The sequence below is a fragment of the Mobula birostris genome, chromosome 1, assembly GCF_030028105.1.
Source record: "Mobula birostris isolate sMobBir1 chromosome 1, sMobBir1.hap1, whole genome shotgun sequence".
Taxonomy (NCBI): domain Eukaryota; kingdom Metazoa; phylum Chordata; class Chondrichthyes; order Myliobatiformes; family Myliobatidae; genus Mobula; species Mobula birostris.
Genome location: NC_092370.1, coordinates 186,540,736 through 186,566,583, shown reverse-complemented (window position 1 = coordinate 186,566,583; position 25,848 = coordinate 186,540,736). Strand labels below are relative to the sequence as shown.

Below are 25,848 nucleotides of genomic sequence, written 5' to 3'. Positions count from 1 at the left end.
GGTAGTATCATGTAACCAGTATCTTCAGCATGCTTCCTCAATTGCTTACTCCCTACTGTGTAGTTAGAAGAGGGGAAGCTGACTCATTTGATTTTAGATGCAATTCCTCTGAATAAAATAGCAATCCTTGCACTTGTAAACCATGGACTGGGAACCATTCACATTTGGGCTAATAGGTAGCCAATAATGTTTGTGGCATCCAGGTCTCTGGAAATGACTATCTTCAACATCTCAACTGGCACACTTAATATTCAACAGCTCATTGTTGTTAAATTTACTATCAACAAGATCCTGGGTATTATAATTGACATCAGACCCTAGCAAGACATCAGGCCTGATGGTGAATCTGGCAGGGTACTGAAAAGTTGTGCAAACCAACTGTTCTACAATGTTGAAGGACATCTTCAATCTCTCACTGCTGCAGTCAGAGGCTTCAAAAGAGCATCAATCATATCAGTTCCCAAGAAGTATAGGGTGAGCTGCCTCAATACTATTATCCGGTAGCCCTCATATCTATTGTGAATAAGTTCTTTGAGAGGTTGATTATGGCTAGAATTAATACCTATCTGAGCAAGGACCTAGGCCCACTGCAATTTGCCTATCACCATAACTGGCCTACAGCAGATGCAATATCATTGACTCTCCAGTCAGCCTTGGTCTACCTGGACAACAGCAACATCTACGTCAGGCTTCTGATTTTTGATTACAGCTCGGCATTCAACACCATCATCCCATTAGCAATAATCAAAAATGCTTCAGAATGTGGGCTTCTGTATCCACTGATCAGGAGATCAGTCAATGATCAGTAATAACATCTCCACCTCACTGACAATAAACACAGGCACACCTCAAGGATATGTGCTTATCCCACTGCCCTACTCTCTCTATAGCCATGACTGTGTGGCTAGGCACAGCAATCACATAGTAGGCACCCCGGCAGCTCTACTTCATTAGGAGATTAAGGAGATTTGGTTTGCCACCAAAGACTCTTGCAAATTTCTACAGATGTGCTGTGCAGAGTAACCTGACTAATTGCATCACCATGTGGTTCAGAGGTTCCAACACATGGGATCATGAGAGATTTGTAGATTCAGTCAGCTCCAACATGGGCATAAGCCTTCCCTCACTGGAGACGTTTTCAAAAGGTAGTGCCCCAAAAAGGTGACATCCATCATTAAGGACCATCATTATCTGGAATATGTCATCTTCTCATTATTACCATGGGGGTGGGGGGGTGGGGGAGGTTCAGGAGTCTAAAACTGCACACTAAACATTTTACTAACAGCTTTTTCCCCTCTGCCATCAGATTTCTAATGATCCATGAAACCAAAAACACAACCACAGTATTCCTCTTTTACACTGCTTACTTATTGTTTATAGTAACCATAACGTTTAATGCCTTGCACTGTACTGCTGCCACAAAGCAACAAATTTCAGGACATACATCAGAGATAATAACCCTGATTCTGATTCAGATATAAGAAATTGACGGAAGAATAGACCATTTGTATCTGCTTTGACTTTCAGTAAGTTCACAGCTAGTCTTTTAGCTCAGCCCCAGCTTACAAATAAATCCTTTATTCCTCGATTCCTGCAAGCAACATCAAAAATCCCTTAGTGTTGGTCTTGAATATATTCGGCAGTTGAGTCTTCATACCTCTTGTATCAATAATTCCACATATTCACGACCCTCTGGGTAAAGATATTTCTTTTCATTTAAGTTCTGAAGAGCCAAAACTTTATCTTAAGATTGCGGCCACTGGTGCTCAACACTTCAGGCAGGGTAAACATTTACATCTATCCTGTCAAACCCCATAAAAATTTTATATATATCAGTGATATTGCCTCAATCTTCAAAATTGAATCTGCCAAGTACACAGTTTGTTGCTATGCCATGGTGGAAGCTGTTCTTGTCCCAACAGTTTGGACATTATATGACAGGAACACAAGGTTTTGTTTTTTTTTCTTTACGGGAATGTAATCAGATTCTCTCCATCCTACCTTCAGATGAAGTTTAAAGCAATCATTGCACATAGCGTGCAGGTTGCATTTACAGATGGGGTTTATTCTCAAAAAATTAGGTCTCCACCAGCTCAAAAATGAAACTTTTTGTTTCTTTTCTGAAATAATTTTATTTTTTCCTCTTGGCCCTGGCATGATTTCCACTGGTATTGTAGGAATCAATTGTGGAATTAGCTGTGTCAATCTATTTTATATCTACTTATTAATATAGGGGATGTAAACAATACAACTTGACTATTTATCAAAAAGTAACTGTTGACAGTTACTAGAAAACTGCTTTAGACTATTTTAACTATCTCCCATAAAAGTGAGAGCATTATGAAATGCTACTATTTTACAAAGCATGAAAACAATTTATGTTATAGGATGGAGAGTCAACTACACATTTCTGTACATTGCAGTGTGTAACTTATGTGTGTGCCATGGCAAAGGTGGAAATTTTCAAATTTACAGATAAAACTATAAGACATCGAAGCAAACACGAGGAAATCTGCAGATGCTGGAATTTCAAACAACACACACAAAAAATGCTGGTGAACGCAGCAGGCCAGGCAGCATCTATAGGAAGAGGTACAGTCCACATTTCAGGCCGGGACCCTTTGTCAGGACTAACTGAAAGAAGAGACAGTAAGAGATTTGAAAGTGGGAGGGGGATGGGGAGATCTGAAATGATAGGAGAAGACAGGAGGGGGAGGGATGGAGCTAAAAGCTCGAAAGGTGATTGGCAAAAGGGATATGAGGCTGGAGAAGAGAGAGGATCATGGGACGGGAGGCCTAGGGAGAAAGAAAGGGGGAGGGGGGAGGCCCAGAGGATGGGCAAGGAGTATAGTGAGAGGGACAGAGGGAGAAAAAGGAGAGAGGGAAAAATAAATAAATAAATAACGGATGGGGTACGAAGGGGAGGTGGGGCATTAACGGAAGTTAGAGAAGTTAATATTCGTGCCATCAGGTTGGAGGCTACCCAGATGGAATATAAGGTGTTGTTCCTTCAACCTGAGTGTGGCTTCATCTTGACAGTAGAAGAGGCCGTGGATAGACATATCAGAATGGGAATGGGACGTGGAATTAAAATGTGTGGCCACTGGGAGATCCTGCTTTCTCTGGTGGACAGAGTGTAGGTGTTCAGCAAAACATCTCCCAGTCTGCGTCGGGTCTCGCCAATATATAGAAGGCCACATCGGGAGCACCGGACGCAGTATATCACCCCAGCCGACTCACAGGTGAAGTGTCACCTCACCTAGAAGGACTGTCTGGGGCCCTGAATGGTGGTGAGGGAGGAAGTGTAAGGGCATGTGGAGCACTTGTTCCGCTTACAAGATTAAGTGCCAGGAGGGAGATCGGTGGGGAGGGATGGGGGGAACGAATGGACAAGGGAGTCGCGTAGGGAGCAATCCCTGTGGAAAGCCGGGGGGGGGAGGGAGGGAAAGATGTGCTTAGTGGTGGGATCCTGTTGGTGGCGGCGGAAGTTATGGAGAATTATATGTTGGACCCGGAGGCCGGTGGGGTGGTGGTGAGGACAAGGGGAACCCTATTCCTAGTGGGGTGGCAGGAGGATGGAGTGAGTGCAGATGTGCGTGAGATGCGTTTGAGTGCAGAGTCGATGGTGGAGGAAGGGAAGCCCCTTTCTTCAAAAAAGGAGGACATCTCCTTCATCCTGGAGTGAAAAGCCTTTTCATTTTCATTCGTCCCCATAACCCTTAACACTCTTACTCTATCAATCTCCATTTAAAATATACCCAATGACTTGGTCTCCACAGCCATCTGTGGTAGAGTAGAGCTACTAGGACTTGATGTTTCAATCCCGATGGTAAGTCGGCACTCTCGATGTTGGCAGTGGGCTTGGAGTGGTGACAAGGAAGGAGGGTAGATACGTCATCGGGGTCATCAGGTGGGCACTCTCCTTCTTTGACGTTTCGTTGATAAGCCTACGACGTCTTCAGAGGGCTCAACAGTGCTATCTGGTGTCCCAGATACACCCCCCTCAGTTCCATACCCTCCTGTCTTCATCTTGCAGCCCAGTTGTTGTCTTTCCTTTTAATCCAAATCCAATTGCTGCTTTCTTCTGCTGCATTTGAGAAGAATTTGATTGCTTGTTGGAGGGAGTGACCCCTCACCCCCATCTTCTTCAATAAACTGGTTGTAGATGTAGCAACGAATCCCTTGCATCCCACTTCTAGAGGGAAAATCTTGGTCTTGCAGCCATTCTGAGCAGCTTCAGTTGCCAGTTCAGAGTACTTGGTTTTTTTCCTCTCGTAAGCTTCTTCGACACCATCTTCCCATGGTACTGTCAAATCCACAATATATGCCAGCTTGGCTGTTGTTGACCACAGGACCATGTCTGGCCGGAGTGTTGTAACCACAATGTCTGGGGGACACACAAGCCTTTTTTCCAAGTCCACATCCATTTTCCAATCCCGAGCAACCTGCAGAATGCTTACATCTTTTGATGTTATATGGTGCTCTAGAGGTTGGCCTGCTGGTACAAATCATGTGATGTGGACATTTCCTGCTGATGTTTGTGAGAGAGCATTTGTGGTGATTCACCTCTGTTCCAAGATTGATGCCAGCTGTCTGAGAACTTGGTTATGCCGCCAAATGTACCGCCCCTGGGTGAGGCTCATGGTGCATCCTGTTAAGATGTGCCTTAGTGATCCAGGTGCTTGACAAAGAGAGCAAGCGGGGTCTTCTCCCCACCACTGGTTCAGGTTCTGCGGTGTGGGTAAGAGGTCGTAAGTGGCTCTGATGACAAAACTTAGCCGAGACCCCTCCATCTCCCAGATGTCACGCCAGCTAAGTAATGAATTCCACAGATTTACCACCCTCTGGCTAAAGAAATTTCTCCCCATCTCTACTCTGATTCTCAAGATGAGGAACTTGACTATCTATCTTAAAGGAGCTACCATTGAAGGTTCACTGGGAAAATGCTGTTTTGTTTTATGGGAAAATGGTATGATTCTGCATTATTAAAGTAGCAGATGATAGGGCATTGCCAAAGACGTTGGCGATTTTTAAAATATCTCACTTGGGGCAAAAGAATCCCAAACAGGTTCAATATTATTGACATAGATCATGAAATTTGTTGTTTTCGCAACAAGAGTGCAATACGTGAAAAATTGCGATAGGTAACATTGAGAATTATTGTAGTTCTACTGAGACTAATGGGACTTGAGCTCCAATCTTCTTTTCCAGTATGGATGGAAATGGACTTTGCATGACCTGTGACCTCATTAGGTGTACACATGTACAAGTGAGATGAGTCACCTGTTAGGTGAGATAAAGTGGAGTGCACTTGAGAAAGCCTGGTCCAATTTTGTAATTGACACAATTATACCCAGAAGTGATTGCTACTGTGAACAATCCAGAATAAAATCAACACTGGATGGCAGAGAGTTGAGAAAGCAGAGGCTATACAATTTAAATTCTCGGCTTATTGCTCTTCTCTTCTGCTTGTCTTTCATGAACATTGTCTGTTTCTTTCTCACCACTCCTTTGTTTAACTCTATTATTTTCCTTTTTTATCTGTAAGAGGTGGTATAACATGTGATGGTGAGATGAGCAAGATCTTAAAATTCAAGCACTTGGTCTGGATATTAGAAATTGCAGTTATGTAATGAAAGAAAAATAACATAAAGAAAACTTTAATTCAGTCTTTTGCATAATTTGTGCTATAAAGATAATATAGTGCCACTTACTGACCTGAAACTGTAATTACATTGTGAGTACTAGCAGTTTAGATGGTATTCTCTCACTAGAAATACATTGACATGGAAGTGTACCAGTTCACAGAAATGGAGGGAGTTCGGATGGAAAAACTTGACAAGATATTTTATTACACTTTCTCAGAAATCCTGTTATGATGGTAACCTCCCTGTTTGCTGGAAAAATTGTGGAAATCAGAATGCAAACCATTATCATATTTTCTGGGACTGTCCCGTTATCAAAGACTATTGGAGTGGGATACACAATGCCCTACAACACATCTTTAAATATGAAATACCCTTAGAAAGTAAGACCATATATTTTGGGTATATACCTCAAGAATGGTTGAAAAGAGATAAATATTAAATGAATATACTGCTGGTCGCTGGTAAAAAGACTCTTACCAGGAAATGGTTATCACAGGAGAGCCCAACTTTAAATGCATGGATTGAAATTACAATGGACATTTACAAAATGGGGAAGATAACAGCATCCGTTAATTATAAGTTGGAACAATTTGATTCATACCAGGAAAAATGGTTTAACTACATAACACCTCATAGGCCTGATTTTATTCTCACAAATGAATGACTATGTTGTAAAAAAAAGATCACTCCCTACTTGTACATAGTCTTCTCCTTTTGCTTGTTCTTTCTTTCCTCTCTTTTCTATAAGTGTATACCTCAGATAAATATTACGTAGAGATTTGTGGCATATATATGTGCAATATCTGAAATACATTGTATGGAAATGTTTGTTTGATGATGAGCTTCAATAAAAAATAAATTACAAAAAAAACGAAATACATTGAGAGCAGCTAAAAATCCAAATATTATACTAAAAGGTAAGATGTTGAAGGGAGTTAGTGCACAAAAGCATAATATCCTTCTTAAGCTACAGATATTCACATAAACAGATTTTTTAAGGCCTCTCAAGCAAAGAACATTTAATTTTTGGGGCATTTCAGACATGTAAAAGTCATGAACGTAAGAACATAAGAAATAGAAGCAGGAGTAGGTCATCTGGCCTGTCAAGCCTACTCTACCATTCAATAAGATCATGGCTGATCTGGCCATGGACTCATCACCACCCACCTGCTTTTTCCCCATAACACATCATTCCCTTTCTATGCAAAAATCTATCTAATGTTGTCTTAATTATACTTACTGAGGTAGCCTCCACTGCTTCATTGGGCAGAGAATTCCAAGGGTTCACCACTCCCTGGGAATAGCAGATCCTCATCATCTCCGTCCTAAATCTACCCCCTTGAATCTTGAGGCTATGTCCCCTAGTTCTAGTCTCACCTACCGGCGGAAACAACTTTCCTGCCTCTATCTGATCTATCCCCTTCATAATTTTATATGTTTCTATGAGATCTCCTTTTATTCTTCTGAATTCCAGCGAGTACTGCGACTGCTGCGTGCACTCAAGTGCGCGAGTTTGTGTGTGTGTATGAGAGAATGAGGGAGAATAGATAGAAAGATTCAATCAGACATTGGAAAAACAAGAGATTGCAGATGCTGGAATCTGGACTCTAGAGCAAAACATAAAATGCAGGAAAACTCAGCAAGTCAAGCAGAATCTGTGAGGCAAAAGGACGTGTTACATTGTGGGTCTAGAACTTGCATCAGGACTGGGTGGGGAAGTTAGCCAAAGTAAAGAAGTGCAGTTGAGAGGTGGTAAAGAATCTTGTAGGTGGTAGTCAGACAGCAGAACTGTCCCAGGTGGGTCGGCAATTCATGGACCAAATGAAGACCAGGAGACCATTCTACAGACTCTTGTGCTCTGTCTGTAATAGCCAACTTTAGATTTTGATTGCATGTCATTTCAACTTTCCATCCCATTCGCACATCAACTCCCTGCCCATGGCCTTCTCCACTGTCACAATGAAGCCAAATGCAAACTAGAAAACACCTTATATTCTGTATAGGTAACTTATAACCCAATGGTATGTACAGTGTATTTTCCAATTTCAGGGTAACCATCAGCTCCTATGTTTCTTTCTTCCCACACCCATTAGTCATTACAGTTTCTCTCTTCCTTTTCTCATCTTTCCTTTTCTCCCACTTAACTTCATCTATCCATTATTTCCTCAACACACTCCCTTCCACCATCTAGTTCCACCTATCTCCTACCCCAGCTCCTGTCCCTTCCTTCATCCAATTCTATAGCCTGGCCACCTTTCCTCTTCCTCTACTCTGGATCGAAGTTCTCAATCTGCAACATTAACACGTCTGGAGGAGTTCTTCCAGCAGTTTACCTGAAGATTCAATCAGGCATTTGCTCATTTCAAGCATAGAAGATAACAAAGATTCGAGAAAGTAACCAAGAACAGAGATATGACTAAAATACTATGATTTCAGTTCAAAAACATACTTTTTTATTCTTAATTTGAAATGGTATTTTGATTTTATGATTGTATACTTCTTGAAATTAACTAACAAGATAGATATTTCACATATGACTTTACTTTCATAAATCCATGCTGACTTCGACCAATTTCACTATCATAATCCAAGTGCTTGATTACAATTTTATTAATAATAGACTTTAGCATTTTCCCTACTTATTAGTATTAAGGTTAATGATCAGTTTTTTATTCTCCCTAATTTTTTAAGCTATGGGTTTTAATTTGCTGCTTTCTAATCTGATAACTTTACAAAAATCTGTGGAATTTTATAAGATTATAACCAATGCATTAAACATCTGCGTGGTTATTTTAGCCTTGGTCATTTTAGTCCATCTTGGTCATCAAGGACTTTAAAGTCTTTGTCACACTTATTGTTAAAACATAGCTAAATGAAGTGTAGTGGTTTGTGGGGGCAAAAAGTGTAGGCACAAAAAAGATCTTCCTATAGCTGCAAACAGTGTGACTGAGGTACTAAATTAGTGCAAGCATCAGTTTTAAGTTGACAAGAGGATTCTGTTAACACAGCAGTGAAGGAGAAGACATGATAATATTAAGGCAGCAGTTAGAGATATTGCCTCACAGTTTCAGCAATCTAGATGCTATCTTTATGGAGTTTGCATGTTCTCTCTGTGTACAAGCAGATTTACTCCTGGTGGTCCTGTTTTCTGCTATATCGCAAATGTCACGTAGCCCATGACGGGTTAAAGAACCAGCAGAAATGGAAAACACTTTGGAGTCCAGTATTGCTATTAACTAATGGTATTTATTAGTAACTACACAATACAGTAATATAAATACAGATATATCAAATGATTATATATATAAGTGTGGAAATATATGAAAACCAAGCTTCTTCAAGTTTAGGGGTAAATAGATACTTATAATGATGAGTAAAGTTCAGTTCAGTTCATGGTATTGAGTTGATTAGGGATGGAAGAGAGAGAGATTTGAGTCTTCAGGTGAGTTGACACCATCGATCTTCCCGTTGTCCTCCGAAGTCCTTTAGAAGTCACCGACTGTGACCATAACAAAGGGGACCGTTCTTCTGTGGTGGAATTATCAACCCAGGCGAGGGTTGGTAACACGAATAACTCCCCACCGGTCACACCCTTTTCACACTGTGTGAGCCACTGATCGATCCACCTGATCGATCCTCCAAAACCCACCTTTTCTGTGGGTACAACAAAGCTCATTCAGTGTCCAAAACCATGTGTTCCTAGGTCTATCATCTGACCTTCTATTTATCTCACCATGCTGAATACCAACTGTCTCTCAAGTAGATCCTCCCTTCTCTCTCTGTAAGAGCTTACAAGCAAGCAGCGTCCTTGTAGAAAGTATAAGCAAACTGTGAGCAGTCTTCACCTCTCCGTCTCTTTTTAACAAGGTGTCTGTGTTCCACAACTCTCTCTCTCTCCCTCTCTCTCTCTCTCTCTTTTAAAAGCACAGATCATAGGGGTAATTCAGGACCCCGTCACAGCAAATAAGTCTCAGTGATTTAAGTTGACATTGTAACCTGCAATAAGTTAGAGTATGTGGAAGATAGAAGTATGAAGAAGAATTGATGGGAATAGGAGAGAGAATAGACTCTGGGCAATGATTCTGCTGCAGAAACACAGTATCTTGTATGTATACAGTATGTGCACAAGTTTTTGAAAGTACAAGACAAGTTGAGAAGTTTGCTGGAAAAGAATATGGAATCTTTGGTTTAATTTGTAAAGAAACAGAATACTATAAATGTAATGGTAATTATTCATAAAATAAAGAAGGCTTCAGATAGGATATTGTTTCAGTTCAAAGCTTTACTTGAAATAAATGTCTAGCTTTGGAGAGAATGCAAAAGTGATTTGTGGGAATGGTACCAGAGAAAATGCCCTTTAGTTCTGTGAAGTGATTGGAGAAGTTAGGGTTGTTCTTCGCAGATTATATTGAGATTTGGTAAATTTATTCAAAATCATAAATTATGTTGATTGTATAAATAGATCTGGAAACAATTTCTTTTAAAGTGATTAGCAAGAAGAGATGCACAGAAAAAACTTTTAGAACACCAGAGGCTTCTGGGTAACCTGTCTTCATTGGGACTCAACACCTGTCTCTGTAAATGGTTCTTGGATGTCTTAATAGAAAGACACAATCAGTTCAAGTTGGCAACAACATCTCAAGTTCCATCAAACTGAGCAATGGGTTGTGTGCTCAGTCCACTGTTGTTCACAATGCTGACTCCCAACTGCACTACCAGAGCCAGCTTAAACCACATCAAGTTCACTGATGATACAACCATGGTTGGCCTCATCAGCAACAATGGGTCAATATACAGAGAAGAGGTAGAGAGGCATGTCAAATGGTATGAGAACATCAACCTGAGCCTCAATGTGGACAACACAAAAGAGATGACTGCGGACCTTGGGAAAGCATATATTGATCACTCCATCGCACACCAATGGCTCTGCCATGAGGAGAATAAATTGCACAAAATTCCTTGGTGTGCACATAATGGACAATCTAAACTGGGCCTACAACACCTTCTCATTAGTCAAGAAGGCACAACAGTGTCCACAATTTCTGAGGAGATCAAGGCAAACAAGCTCCCCGGCCCCATACTAACAACTTTCTACAGGAGCACCACTGAGTGACCTGTCAGGTTGCATCATTGCGTGTTATGGAAGCTGCAAGACATTGAACAGCAAGACTCTACAGAAGATAGTAAAAACTGCCTAAAGGATCAGCATGATCCTCTCCCCACCTCCCATTTGTGACATTTATCAGGAGCGTTGTATATGAAGGGCCTGAAGTATTGTTGAGGATCCCTACCACCCGACACACAACCTCCTTGACCCACTACCATCAGGAAGGAGGTATGGCATTATCAGGACTAGGACTGCCATTCAGGGTAACAGTATATAATGAATATCCTGCCACCACCAAAGTCTCATCACTAAGACAGTGTGCTGTTTACTGTTTACCCGTGCTGTGTACTATGTGTACTTTGAATTATATTTCATTAACTAATTTGTTGATAATACTTTGTTTTATGTCAGCGGTCCCCAACCACCGGGCCACGGACCCGTACCGGGCCACAAAGCATGTGTCACCGGGCCGCGAAGAAACGATATGATTTGGCGATAGGAGTCAGCTGCACCTTTCCTCATTCCCTGTCACGCCCCTGTTGAACTTGAACGCATGCAAGGTCATTACCCGCGCGTCATCCATGTCAGCATGGGAAGGGGATCAACTCCTCCAGCTTGCAAATGACGGCGGGCTGAAAAGTATGTTTGACGTAACATCTCTGCCGGCATCCTGTATCAAAGTCAAGGCTGAATATCCTGAGATAGCCACGAAAGCACTGAAAACATTGCTTCCATTTCCAACATATCTCTGCAATGAATGCAACAAAAACTAAATTGCGGAATAGACTGGACATAAGGAACCCCGTTCGAGTATCGCTGTATCCCATCACCCCTCGATAGGACCGTCTTGAGCCCAGGGCTCCCACTGATACAGCGATATTGGTGTGTTGCAATGATTTTATATGTTCATACGGGGAAAATATGTGCTGTGTGTTTAATATCCAAACATTACTTAAAATGTTAAGATGCTATTGACATATAAACATATAACAATTACAGCATTGAAACAGGCCATCTCGGCACTTCTAGTCCGTGCTGAACGCTACTCTCACCTAGTCCCACTGACCTGCACTCAGCCCATAACCCTCCATTCCTTTCCTGTCCATATAGCTATCCAATCTTTCTTTAAGTGATAATATCGAACCTGCATCTACCACTTCTACTGGAAGTTCGTTCAACACTTACATCAAGCTCCCCTGTCCTCCCCTGATAATTGACTTATCGCTATATTCATGCAAGGAAAATATGCGCTGTGTGTTTAATATTAACTTCATTAGATAAGCCCTTTTAGAAATGAAATTGAGCGTATTAGCCACTTATCACCTATATTCCAGTTGTGATTAACACTCTCCCCACCCCCGAACAGAATCGCCAAAAATCGACACGAACGCGCATGCGCACTGGTGCCCGCGCAAGGCTTCATGGTCATTATAGTCTTTTCAGGGTAAACACAACGTATTTGACTGCTACTCTTGTCCATTGGCAACCATCCTCCCCCTCCCCCCATCCCCGGTCGGCCGGTCCGCAAGAATATTGTCAATAATAAGTCAATGATAGAATAGAATGCAGGAGACATTAAATAACGGATGACAGTGATAGTGCAAGATGAAAGAATTTGGTAATACAAACCATAAAAGATGAAAATGTTTGATTGAAGGAGGTATAATACAGAATTTGCCAAAAAAGGGGAAGTCAATATGGAAAATTTGAAATCTGCAAATGTTAATTATCATAATGTTGAGTTTGGAAAGCTACAATGTGCCCAACCAAAGTTTGAGGCTCTGTTTTTTGAAGGTTTGTTGATTTTTGTCGGAATGATGTGATAGATCAAGTAAGTTAAGATAATGAGGAAAGTACGAGCAATTAAACATTTAGAATCATGCCTACACACTGAAAGAACATTTTTCTCAATGTGGTCACCTAATCTATCCTTGGTTTCCATGTTGCAGAAAAGATCACATAGAAATAAAATGGTAAACAACTACCACAAATATCAATAATTTTCACCTTTATCTGCACCTCTACTTAAGCATTTTGCCATCAGAGGAATACACGTCTGATTTGTCTATAATTTATGATACATTGAGAATTTAATATTCCAGTTGTGAATTAATTATTTTTGGCTGAAAAGCTTGCAACCTTTTTATGAACTGTAAATGGAACATTGACACCAGTGGTTAATGAATGTTTTATACAACTTTTGTGTTACAAGTTTCGAGCCATAATTTCCTTTGAAAAGGTGGTGGTGATCTGTCTTCTTAAACTGTGACAACCTTTCCCATTGAGGCACTCTCATAATGCTGTTGAGGTAAATATTCCAAGGGCCTGAAACTTACAATAACAAACAAATGGCATCTATTTCCAAGTCAATATAATGTGTGACCAGAATGAGAACCCACAGATGATGGCGATTCCAAGTGCTTGAAATCTTTGTCCGTTTTTGGCGTGAGAAGCTGCATACTTGGTAGGTGCAGTCAAGATATTTTAGTTGAGTAACTGTGGCGTACTTTATAAATGATACATACTGTAGCTACTGCATGCATGGCCATGGCACAGTGAATATACAGAACTGGATTGCTATGTCCTGGTTGGTACTGAGCTTTTGAAATGATATTGGAGCTACACTCATTGAAGTGAGCATTCCGAAAGCACACCTGATTTGTCGATTGTAGAAAATTGATCAGATGAAACATTAACTTCAAGATACCCAGCCTCTAACCTGCTCTTGCGGAATTTCTGGTCAATGAAATCTCCTTACACCTTGATGGTGGAGGACTCAACAATGACATTCCAAGGTTCGCTGCTATATAAATCTGCCACTAAAATTTTACTTGAAGCATTTCACTGTATGATCAAAGAATTCTGCATTTCTAATTTTTTGATGGTTTAGGAATATTGAAATTAAGTATATTTATTCACACTAGTCAGGAGTCAATGATATTCATTTTCAGAGTATCCTATTCTAAAGCTTAAAAAAAGTGTATAATTTTTGAACAGAAATCGAGTTAACTATTCTGATGAACCGCATAATCATGAAGTCCTGACTAAATGAACAGTTGGTTAGCAGCTGCTGTCATTTTACATTGCATTAATTCAAATAATAATGTTAACAGCTTTTTTAAATAGAGGCAATTAGCCAAGATGTTTCTTCAGATGTTGGATCAAGTTGGTTCAATTAGCTGGCAATTAGAAAGACCCACTGTAGAATAATTTTCTGAGGACATGCTTTGCAAATATTCACTGTCTTGTTTTCCCATTCATGAAACTAAAACTAAAATCCTGCAAATAATCTGTTAGAGGTTAAATGGATACTCTCTTAATTATTAACTCTATCACTTTCTGGAGTTGTCAACTTAACAGTGATGTTGGCCATTTTGTTGACACAAAATTCTTACAAATCTCTGCACCCATCTAAATGCTTTAGATGAGTGGTCAAATGACACTTTACGTGTTTCAGCAGATACACCTGGACAGAATGTCACAAGTGCTGCTTGATTTTAAAATGCTACAACGGAACCACAAAGTATTAACAGAAGACTTTCTTGCAGAGTCTTACTACGTCTTGAATACCTATCCTTTAATCACGCGTCACTGCTCACGATCCTTGCACTCAGTTAGTCTGAAAGCACACCACCAGTACCAGGAGATAGATAATGAAGCAAAGCAATATGCCTCTGGCAGAGAGTCCTAAGGCCTGGCCTGATAGAGGGTGAGCTGTTATTTAGAAACACTTAAATATATCTGATATTCAAAAGCATTTAGAAACAGATACCGTGGATATAAATAATAAAAAAACTCCTCAAAAATAATTACAACACCAAAATCAATATAAGACATTAAAATAAAATATTAAAGAAATATCTAAACTTACTTTTTCTTTGAAATCTCCAAGCCAGGAATCAATTCAGATGAATGGGCCATCTTAAGTCATGCCTGGTCTCAGTAGCATAAAATTAAAGTGTAGAATTCCTCACTGTTATGCATCTGTCACTCATTGAAGTTCAGAGTTTTGCAGTCAGTTGCACTAGTGTAAAATTTAAATGACTGAAAATTAATGGTTCTGATCAGACTTGCTAATTCCAGTCAGCAAAGTTCACCTATTGTGTTCTCTCTCTCTTCTGAATTCATTGTTCTCCTCTCCTCCCTGAATGTGTCCTTCATGTTCTTGACCACCTACTTAACCTTTAGGAAACACTGAGGATGACCACGAGAACTCCAGCATAGGGGGAATTGTGTGAGCAGAGCAATGGTTCTTGAGATCTAGGACTCACAAGCAAAATCTGAAGAAGAGGATCACGAAATCAAGGAAAATGAAGAAGAGTTCAGGCAATTTGAGATGGAGAGAGGTTGTTGCCAATATGGTATCTGAAATCATTGGAGGGACGCAGAGTTGTGGCAGCATTTTATAAACCTTCCTTCCTTGAGTTTACGATTTAGGAACAGGCTACTTGGCACAATAAATTCATACCATTGTTTATGCAGATTAAAACCATGGGTCACCCTCACCTAACTTAGAAAACTGTAATCCCTTCTGCCTCATAATTTTTTTCAGCTTCCCCTTAAATGCATCGATACTATTTATGTTAATTACTCCAGGTGGTGGGAAATTCCACTATCTTCTAGGTAAAGTGGCTTTGCATTTGTTATTGTTCAAATTTTGATTTTTTGATAAGTTAAACATTTCAAAAACCTCTGGTTTATCTCTTCTCCAGAAGAAGAAGCATTCTGTGCTATTCTTTTCTCACTGTTACCATCAGGCAGGAGGTACAGAAGCCTGAAGACACACACTCAGCGATTCAGGAACAGCTTCTTCCTCGCTGCCATCCGATTCCTAAATGGACCTGTGAACACTACCTCACTTTTTTTATATTATTTCTGTTTCTGTACGATTTTTAAATCTATTCAATATACGTATACTGTAATTTATTTATTATTAAAAAAAATTTTTCTTCTTCTTCTATATTATGTATTGTATTGAACTGCTGCTGCTAAATTAACAGATTTCACGGCACATGCCGGTGATAATAAACCTGAGTCTGATTCCACTGTGCTGTTTATAACATCTAATAATTTATGTACTTGTTTCTCCTAGATCACTCTATAGCTCCATGCCATAAAGATTGTTATATTCTAAGTAAGAAGTGTTCTCCAGAACTTTTCTTTCACCACTATTATACATCACAATTAACACTGAAATTCACTTTCTAATTATAGATCTATTTCATCAATATATAAAACTTTGTGGACAAGCTAGCGTATGTTACGAAGATAGGTGAAGGGGCAGGTAGTGTTGAGGAAACAGGGAGCCTGCAGAAGGTCTTAGATTGGGAGAATGAGCAAAGAAATAGCAGATGGAATATAGTGTAGGGAAGTATATGGTCATACACTTTAGTAGAAGAAATAAAGATATCGTCTACTGTCTAAATGGGGAGAAAATTCAAAAATTAGGGATGCAAAGGGACTTGGGAGACCTCCTGCAGGATTTCCTCAAAATTAACTTGGAGTATGAGTCAGTGGTAAGGAAGGCAAATGCAATGTCAACATTCATTTCAAGAGGACTAAAATATAAGAGCAAGTATGTTATGCTGATGCATTGCTCAGACCACACTTGGAGTATTGTGAGCAGTTTCGGGCCTTTTATCTAAAAAAATGTGCTGGCATTGGAGAGGGATCAGAGGAGGTTCTCAAGAAGGATTCCAGGAATGAAAGGGTTAATTTGATGGCTCTGGGCCCGTTGTCACTGAACTTTAGATGAATCTCACTGAAATCTATCAAATATTGAAAGGCCAAGACAGAGTGGATGTGGAGTGGACATTTCCTATAGTGGCAGAGGCTAGGACTAGAGACTACAGCCTCAGAATAGAGGGATATCCATTTAGAACAGAGATGAGGAGGTTTCTTTAACCAGAAGGGATAGAATCTGTGGAATTCATTGCCACAGATGGCTGTGGAGGCCAAGTCATTGGGTTTATCTAGTCTGAACATCAAAGATTATAGGGAGAAAGCAGGAGAATGGGTCAAGAATCATAATAAATCAGCCATGATGAAATGGCAATGTAGATTTGATGGGCCGAATAGCCTAATTTTACTCCTATGTCTTATGGCCTTATAAATTATTAATAACTTGTAATTTGTTGCAGTTCTCAACATTAATTATATTGTTTATAGTTAACTCTGTTGTTACTGGCAAATCTATGAATTATATATTTTGATCCCGTATTTCATTCTGCTCCTCTGTTGAGCCACCTCCCTACAGTAATGCTCACTTTCTGTCTAAGAGAAAGGAAGATGGTAAATCTCATTATTATCCTGTCTATCAGTTCATTTTGTACTCTCAGATAATGCCCTCTTTTCTCATCATTGTAGTTGCTTTTTCTTAATGTAAAGCATACTAACATAAAATTTTTCCACTTCTGGCAATACATCAGAAGTTCACCCAAAACAGATGTATAGTAAAAGTTGGAGTTCAACAATGTGCAAGAATATGTGGGAATGAATAAATGGAAAATATACTATATATGAAAATACATATTGTTAAATGCCATATCATTATGACATACAGCAACATCCATGTTTTAATACAAGTATTCCAAAAATAATTAATCTAATTTAATTTTTTCAATGCTTGCACAATTTCCAAATCTTGGCAAGTCCATAACAGATATTTTTGATTATATATTTTGCAAAAGTATAGAAGCAAGTAAATAAAAACATTAAGTTATTTTCTAGATTTCATTTCTAAACATCCATAAATAAACCACAAACACAAACGCAGTTGGAGTTTTGAGCCATTGATAACAGAAAATAAATGATTAAAACTGCTTGCACAATCCTGTAAGCTCTATTTTCTTTTAAATATCTATGGGGGCGGGGAACAACACATTCATCCCTCTAACTCAGTATTTTGTGGGGTCAATGTTCACCCCAAAGTCTGTGCACAAAAATAGTCTATGATTTCACAGCAGTAGCATATGATTGCCATATTGTCTAGGATGTAATTTTTCAAACAAGACATCAAACCATCATACTCCCCTTCAGTGGAAATAAAAGAGGGTAATTACATTATTTTGAAGAGCAGGAGTTTAAACTCTGGAATTCGGGTCAATATTGACCTTCCATTAATTTTTCCAATGGAAATTATCTTATAATTATCACACGATTGTTTTTGAGTTTGTTGTGTGCAAGATGGCTGCTGCCATGTTACAGTACAAGCACTACACTTCAAAAGCACTCATGGCTTGTAATGATATTTAAGATTACCCGAGGTCATGAAAGACACAATTTACATGCAAGTAATCTTTCCTTAAAAATCGTTAATTGCTTGAGGAAACACATCACTATGAATTCATACTAATATGCAGAATGGATGCTGAGTAATATGCTAAATAATCAAATTCAGACAATTTAGATGCAATTGGGAATTTTGCCCAACTATTCAGAAGCAACAGTTAAAACCAGGGGAGATTATCCACACTGAGACTTTGAAGTAGAAACTTCATAAAAACAGTAATAAATGCAACTATTATAAATTATGGTGTTTCTTATTTAAAATCTGACATGATTTCAAATCATATTCTATAAGAACAAATCATGTTCTTACTACTAAAATATTGATGATTCCTTTTTCAAAATCACTCACAATGATTCAATTAGTTCTTCAATTAATTATGACAGGTAAGTGTACATTGAATGAAATGCCTTTGTAAAATTGTAAGGCAGTTTCAGTGCAATTTCTTGATGCAAGATCATTTCCAAGCAATGACCACTGGTTAAAAGATATCCACATGGCATTAACAAAAGATTCCATTAATTTTATATATCATGTTTTTGTTAATAGGATAACTGTCAAATATGTCAAAATCAAACAATAGCTCTGCAGTACAGCAAAGTACATATCAGTATAGCTGTTCTAATCTGAACTCAAGTCATACCTTTCACAGATGTATTAGGAGGGGGACCCTCCATCCTTAAATTCCAGGGAGGGTCACCTAGGTTCGCAAAGTCCCTCATTTTCAGATAACTAATGGTAAGACGAATTATTGATGCCTTATCTAACTGGCTTGTGATGGCTGCTGGGAGTGGCAGTAGTTTTGCCAATTCGTAGAACTCAAAGTTTTCTTTTCCTCGGCGAGATCGGGCAGCATCTCGAGATTTCTCCTTCCGCAGGGCTTGTAAACTGAGAGAGAAAGATAAACCAAATTCAATGCAATATTAAAAGAGCAAATTTTTTAAAAATTAACAGCATTAAAATTGTTTGTTTATTATTTAAACCAGAAATACAGTTTGATTATTTTAGTATGTCATAACACATTATCAAATCATTTTTATTGAGAACTATTCTCTAAATACACAAGATTTTCTAGAGGAAACACATTTTTTCAAAAGAGGGAAAATGTGTCATTGATCTACAAAATATAATGCAAATTTAATAGGACACGTAGATTTGAAGCTATAATTTCAGATGCTGCATTTTATAATCTTAGCAAAGGGACAACCTTGATTGGAACTTGTTCCTTTACCAGAAATAGGTAGAAAACTTGAATAAACTTCTCATCGATATTTTCAGTTATTTCCTAAAATATTTCAAAATCCTGTTCATTCTGTGGAAAAGGCATGATAAACTAAATTTTAGATTGTATTTAAACATTTAAAAAGGTAAATTCTTTGAAGCATGGCTTTGAAGGAGTAGACAGGTGTGAAAAGAATACAAAAAAGATGTTCCTAATAGTTGTAGTATAATAATGCACTTATTTGTGATTCATCCAACATATTACTGAATCTTTCTGCTCAGCTATAAAATATTCACAATTACATGAAATAATAGTAATTGATTTAATCATTTACATGTTAATTGAAATATTAGAAACTAAAGGACAATTAGCCCTCAAAGTCATTCTTGTTTCACTTTGAATAAATGCATAAACTCAGAATATTGATTGAAACAGGAACTTTAATACATCTTATATTGCTACTCTTCCTGAAAACTAAAGGAAAGTCTTATCTGTATTTTTATATATAGCTATGTTTATGCTCTATAGTTTATCTTTTTTATCTTTTATATCTGATAAAAGAAATAAATTATGCTGAACTTCTCAATGTTATGAAAGTAATTAAATAAAATTGTCTGATCTTATCTACGTAATCCATTTAAACAAAATTTAAATAGTTGTTTGTTTTTTTACTGACATAAAAGCATGACAACTGAAGACTATAAGGTATAAGTAGGGATCTCAAAACTGCACAGAATATTATTCTTTTTAGAACCTTTGATATTTTATTTTCCCATGTAAGAAACATTTGAAATAAAATTCTTTTGAATTCTAAATACAATTTCCAATGAGAAATATTAAGTCAAAATGTCTAATGTTATTAATTTATTTTACTCAATTTATAGTTGTGGCCAAAAAAATCATCCTAGAGTTGGTCACTCATAGTATAAGAGATTACAGAGCAGTATAGTGTATACTGAATAAAATTACAGTCTTCAAGTTGTATGTCTTCAGTTATAACAGCTTTATTTGTCTATTATATTAATGTTCAAAGTATAACTAAAAATGAAAAGTAAGAAAGGACAACACCATACTTTGCAAAGAAAAAAAAAGGCACTGAATTCAAGATTGCAAAATCATTTTAAGACTCTTAATGTTCATACATCATTCAAATGAGCCTTGAAACCTATTGCAACTACTTAATATTCTAAATTTCTTCCTTAAATATTCTCAGAAATAACTTATGGATTAAAAAATAATGAAACCGAGTTCAATAAATTGAAATTCCTTTGAACTGAAGTTAAGTTGTGAGTAATGTCATTTATCTTTGGAAATTTATCAAAATGGGATAATAAATACACAGTTGACAAAATAAATAACCCAAACAACTATAAGACACATTTGTGAAGAAATACATCATTGGTAGCTTGTGTTAGGGAGCACCTGTATTCCACTTCTGCAATTTGATCCTAATGATTCAATATTTCAGAAGTGAAGTAGAACCCATATGCATTACTGTATGTATTTTATTTAGTATACATTTACCAACTGTAAATATTATTATTAATGCATTTCATTCATGCAATGTTTCATAATTTAAAAGTTTCTATTTAAAATATTTTTAAATTTTTTATTACCATCATTTTCTGTTTTAGATTATCTGAGTAATGCATCAGAAAAAAAGCATCAATAATATACAAACAATAAATGTTATCCAAGTAAAATGATTGCTAGGAAGCAAAGGGTGACACAAACCAAAATGTAATTTGTTCCAGAAACTCAGCTTGAATTGAGTTGAAAAATTAGAGTTATGAAATGATTTTTGACCTTCATTTTACCCGTGCAGTGAAACATTCTACCACAATAACCAGTTGGATTAACAGTTATTTTGATGCTAATCTCAAAGAAACCATTTGAGCGACTGTAAACTAAACTGCACGAAATATTCTTTGACACTGTCAAGGAGAAAAAAACTTTGACATTCCAGGTTTCTATTTACTTGTTCAAGCAATGGTTGTATATTGAACTTCAGAGAATGAAAAAAAAATATCAATTAAAGTGGTTGAAATGGCTGCAAATTATCATTTAAGAATGGAGTAATTGCTTTCATCAAAGGAAGAATAGCTCACCAGAACACATATGTCACTTTAGATTAGTGTTCTCTCTCTTGAAGCCATGGACGGCACAGCTGATATAAGACTAAATGCCAAGACCAATCAATTGCTTTTGTAGCTCTGCCCTGAGCAGCAGTAAAATAGTCCATTTTCTGGGATCTATGCTTCATTATTGTAAATGGTATCTCCTTGGTAACATAATTCCATTCCTCACAAATTCTGTTTTAAGTACATTGTTGCAACAATGCATTTGAAAACAATATTGCTACCAGCTTAACACAAATATTAAATGTAATCAGCTGACAGGCGAGTTTAGATCTAGTCCAGAATTCGTACTCTCACTAATTACTTTCCCATATGCACTAGTTCTTCCAGTTCATTGAATCTTTGAAAATTGCCTCCTTAACCCATTCCCATTAAATGGCAAAGCATTCCAACTTCCCTTTCTGAGGCAGAAGCAGTGTACAGTCGGCCCTCCTTATCCACTGGTTCCGCATGCGCGGATTCAACCAACCGCGGATTGGGAAAACCGGGAAGTTCTCTCTCCAGCACTCATTGTTCGAGCATTTTTTCTTATCATTATTCCCTAAACAATACAGTATAACAACTATTTACATAGCATTTACATTGTATTAGGTATTATAAGTAATCTAGAGATAATTTAAAGTATATGGGAGGATGTGCGTACCTTATATGCAAATACTACTCCATTTTATATAATGGACTTGAGCATCCACATTTTTTGGTATCCGTGGGGGGTCCTGGAACCAAGCCCCTGCGGATAAGGAGGGCCGACTGCAAATGGAATTCAGTATGCATAATCCTCAAAGTACATTCGGGAAAGCTTTTATCTCAATGTACAGCACACCTGACAAGAGCGATGAGAGTACTTAGTTGTAGTGAAGAAGCCTTGGTAGGTGAAGGGATGCACATAAGAGAACATTTTGATAACTGATTATTATTCAATTAGATTCAAGTTAATTATAAAACAAAACCAAAATAGGCCAAGGGTTAAAATTCACTATACAGATAAGCAAAAGAGGACTAGAAATAATAACATAGGGGTAAATCAACATCAGAGCAATGGGAAATCTTCACAGTCAAACAGCCCAGAAAATGGCATTTTAGTTCACTATATGCATACTGACCATTAAAATCATTAGGAGCATTATACTAATCCAGTTTTGAGTTGTAGAGCTATACAGCAGCATAGTGGTTTTAGTGCCAGCAATCTGGGTTCACTTTCTGCTTTTGCCTGCAAGGAGTTTGTACGTTCTCGCCATGACCACATGAGTTTCCTCAGGGTGCTTTGGTTTCCTCCCACATACCAACGACATATGGTTTAGTAAGTCGTGGATATTCTATGTTGGCTACAGAAGCATGGTGACACTTGTGGCTGCCCCCAACACATCCTCGGACGTCATTGATCATCGATGCAGATGACACATTTCACTGTACGCTTCAATGTTTCGATGCACATGAGACAAACAAAGCTCATCTTTAATCTTGATCTCTTTAATCAATCAGCTTGAAAACTACGCCCTTCGGTACAACAGATCCTTGACAGCCAAGTTGCCGAACTGAACTCGTCCCATTTTCCTTCTTTCAGCCGACTTCCCTCTGTACCTTTCCTATTCATATACCTATTCAAATGTATTTTAAATGTTCAACTGTACCAGCCTCTGCCACTTCCACTGGTATCCCACTCCATATAGACTACTCACTGTGTGAAAAAATGGTCCTTCAGCAGCATTTTAAATCTTTCCCCTCTCACTTTAAATCTATGCCCTATAGTTTTTGGACTCTGTTACCACATGGAAGATTCTATGGCTACTCACATTATTAATGTCTCTCATGATTTTATAAACCTCAGTTATGTCACTACTCAGCTTCCTGCAATCCAAAGAAGAATAAGACCATCAGACCGTAAGATATAGGAGCAGAATTAGGCCATTTGCCCATTGAGTCCGCTCCACCATCTCATCACGGCAGATCCAATTTTCCTCTCAGTACCAAACTCCTGCCTTCTCCCTGTATCCCTTCATGCCCTAACCAGTCAAGTATCTATCAAGCTCTGCCTTAAATATACATAAAGACATGGCCTACACGGCTGTGGCAAAAAATTCCACAGATTCACCACTCTCTGGCTAAAGAAATTCCTCCTCATCTCCATCCTAAAAGAACACTGCTTTATTCTGAGGCAGTGTCCTATGTTCATAGACCATAAGACATAGGTGCAGAATTAGGCCATTCAGCTCATCAAGTCTGCTCCACCATTCTATCATGGCTGATTCCGGATCCCACTCAACTCCATACACCAGCCTTCTCGCCATATCCTTTGATGCCCAGACCAATCAGGAAACTATCAACTTTCCCCTTAAATATGCCCACGGACTTGTCCTGCACTGCAGTCTGTGGCAGAGCATTTCACAGATTCACTACTCTCTGGCTAAAATATTCCTCCTTACCTCTGTTCTAAAAGGTCTGCACTCAATTTTAAGGCTGTGCATCCAGTTCTGGATTCCTCTACCAAAGGAAACATCCTCTCCATATCCACCCTATCTAGTCCTTTCAACATTCGGTAGGTTTCAATGATATCCCCACACCTTCTTCAAAATTCCAGTGAGTACAGACCCAAAGCTGTCAAACACTCCTCATATGTTAACCCCTTCATTCCCAGAATCATTTTCGTGAACCTCCTCTGGACTCTCTCCAATGACAATACCTCCTTTCTGAGATATGGGTCCCAAAACTGTTGACAATTCCTCAAGTGCAACCTGACTAGTGTCTTATAAACCCTCAGCATTATCTCCTTGCTTTTACATTTATTCCCCTTGAAATAAATGCCAACATTGCATTTGCCTTCTTTACCACAGACACAACCCGTAAATTAACCTTCTAGGATGTTTGAGGCTTCTCCCCATTTAGATAATAATCCGCGCTATTGTTCCTTCCACCAAAATGCATCATCATACATTTCCCAACACTGAATTCTATCTGCCACTTTTTTGCCCATTCTTCCAATTTGTCTAAGTCTTGCTGCAATTGCATTGCTTCCTCAGCACTACTTTACCCTCCACCTATCTTTGTATCATCTACAAACTTTGCCACAAAGCCTTCAATTCCATTATCTAAATCAATGGCAAACAATGTGAAAAGCAGCAGTCTCAATACTGACCATTGTGGAACACCACTAGTCAGTGGTAGCCAATCAGAAAAGGCCCCTATAAATCCTGGAATCATTTTCATGAACCTTCTTTGAACCCTCTCCAATTTCAGCACATCCTTTCTTCAATATAGGGCCCAAAACTGCTCACAATATTCCAAGTGAGGCCTCACCATGCTTTACAAAGTCTCAACATTACATCCTTGCTTTTATATTCTAGTCCTCCTGAAATTAATGCTAACCTGACCACATTTGCCTTCCTGACCACAGACTCAACCTGCAAATTAACCTTTAGGGAATCCTTCACAAGGACTCCCAAGTCCCTTTACACCTCAGTTTTCTTTGATTTTCTTTCTATTTAGAAAACAGTCTACCCTTTCATTTCTTCTACGAAAGTGCATGACTGTAACTTCTCGACACTATATTCCATCTGCCATTTCTTTGCTCATTCTCCTAATCTGTCAAAGTCCTTCTGTGGTCTCTCTACTTCCTCAAATCTACATGCCTCTCTCCCTATCTTTACAGAATCTGCAAACTTTGCAACAAAACTATCAATTCCATTATCCAAACCATTGACATATAACATAAAACAAATCAGTCCCAACACAGACCTCCGTGCCAACCAGAAAAGGCTCCCTTTATTTCCAATTTCTTCCTCCTGCCAATCAGCTATTGCTTTATCCATGCTAGAATCTTTCCTGTAATACCATGGGCTTGTAGCTTGTTAAGCAGCTTCTTCATAATGCAATAGCCTATCTAGCTTCTCCTTATATCTCAAACCTTCACCAGAGATTCACCAGAAATTAATGCGGCTACAAAACGGATATGTTCCCAATAAGGAAAAAAGATAGGATTCGCAAATATGGAACATCTTATTTTTGAGGAGCATATGGGACAGAGGAAGGGGTAAAATGGAAACTTATACCAAGAACTTAGTACAGCACTACAGAAATTTTAAAAGAACGTGGCATGTGCAGTGGTTAAATTTAAAAAGAAAACAGGGTGGCAAATATATCCTTGAAAGAAAATAATTACAGGAAGTGTAAGTATGTTCTGTAGATAAATAAACAGAAGGAGAACACTGGAAAGAGTAAATCATTTAAAGATCAAAATGGTAACCTGAGTGCTAGGGCATTTGTTATGCACGTGATTCTAATTAATATTTTGTGACACTTTACCAAATTCAGTAATAATGGAAACATTGAAGAATTAGAACATGAAATATTGAATAAGAAAGCAGTGTGAGAAAGGAAATGGAAAGGGATTTCATATCTTTAAAAGTAGGAAAATTGCCAGACCTGGATAACAGTATCTGATACTGTGA

At 38.3% G+C, this 25,848-nt stretch overlaps 1 protein-coding gene across 6 annotated transcripts in view; it reads right to left on the bottom strand.

The window, feature by feature from the left end:
- The window catches only part of npas3 (neuronal PAS domain protein 3), a 1,076,641-nt gene that overhangs the window by 774,369 nt on the left and 276,424 nt on the right, over positions 1 to 25,848 (bottom strand). For 5 of the 6 annotated variants that reach the window (XM_072267408.1, XM_072267391.1, XM_072267401.1 and 2 more), the window contains one exon: positions 18,687 to 18,931. In XM_072267408.1, the coding sequence (XP_072123509.1) occupies positions 18,687 to 18,931 (245 nt within the window). Of the gene's footprint in view, positions 1 to 14,626; positions 14,717 to 18,686; positions 18,932 to 25,848 lie in introns of those variants that run through there. The other variant, XM_072267432.1, reaches the window with a different exon arrangement.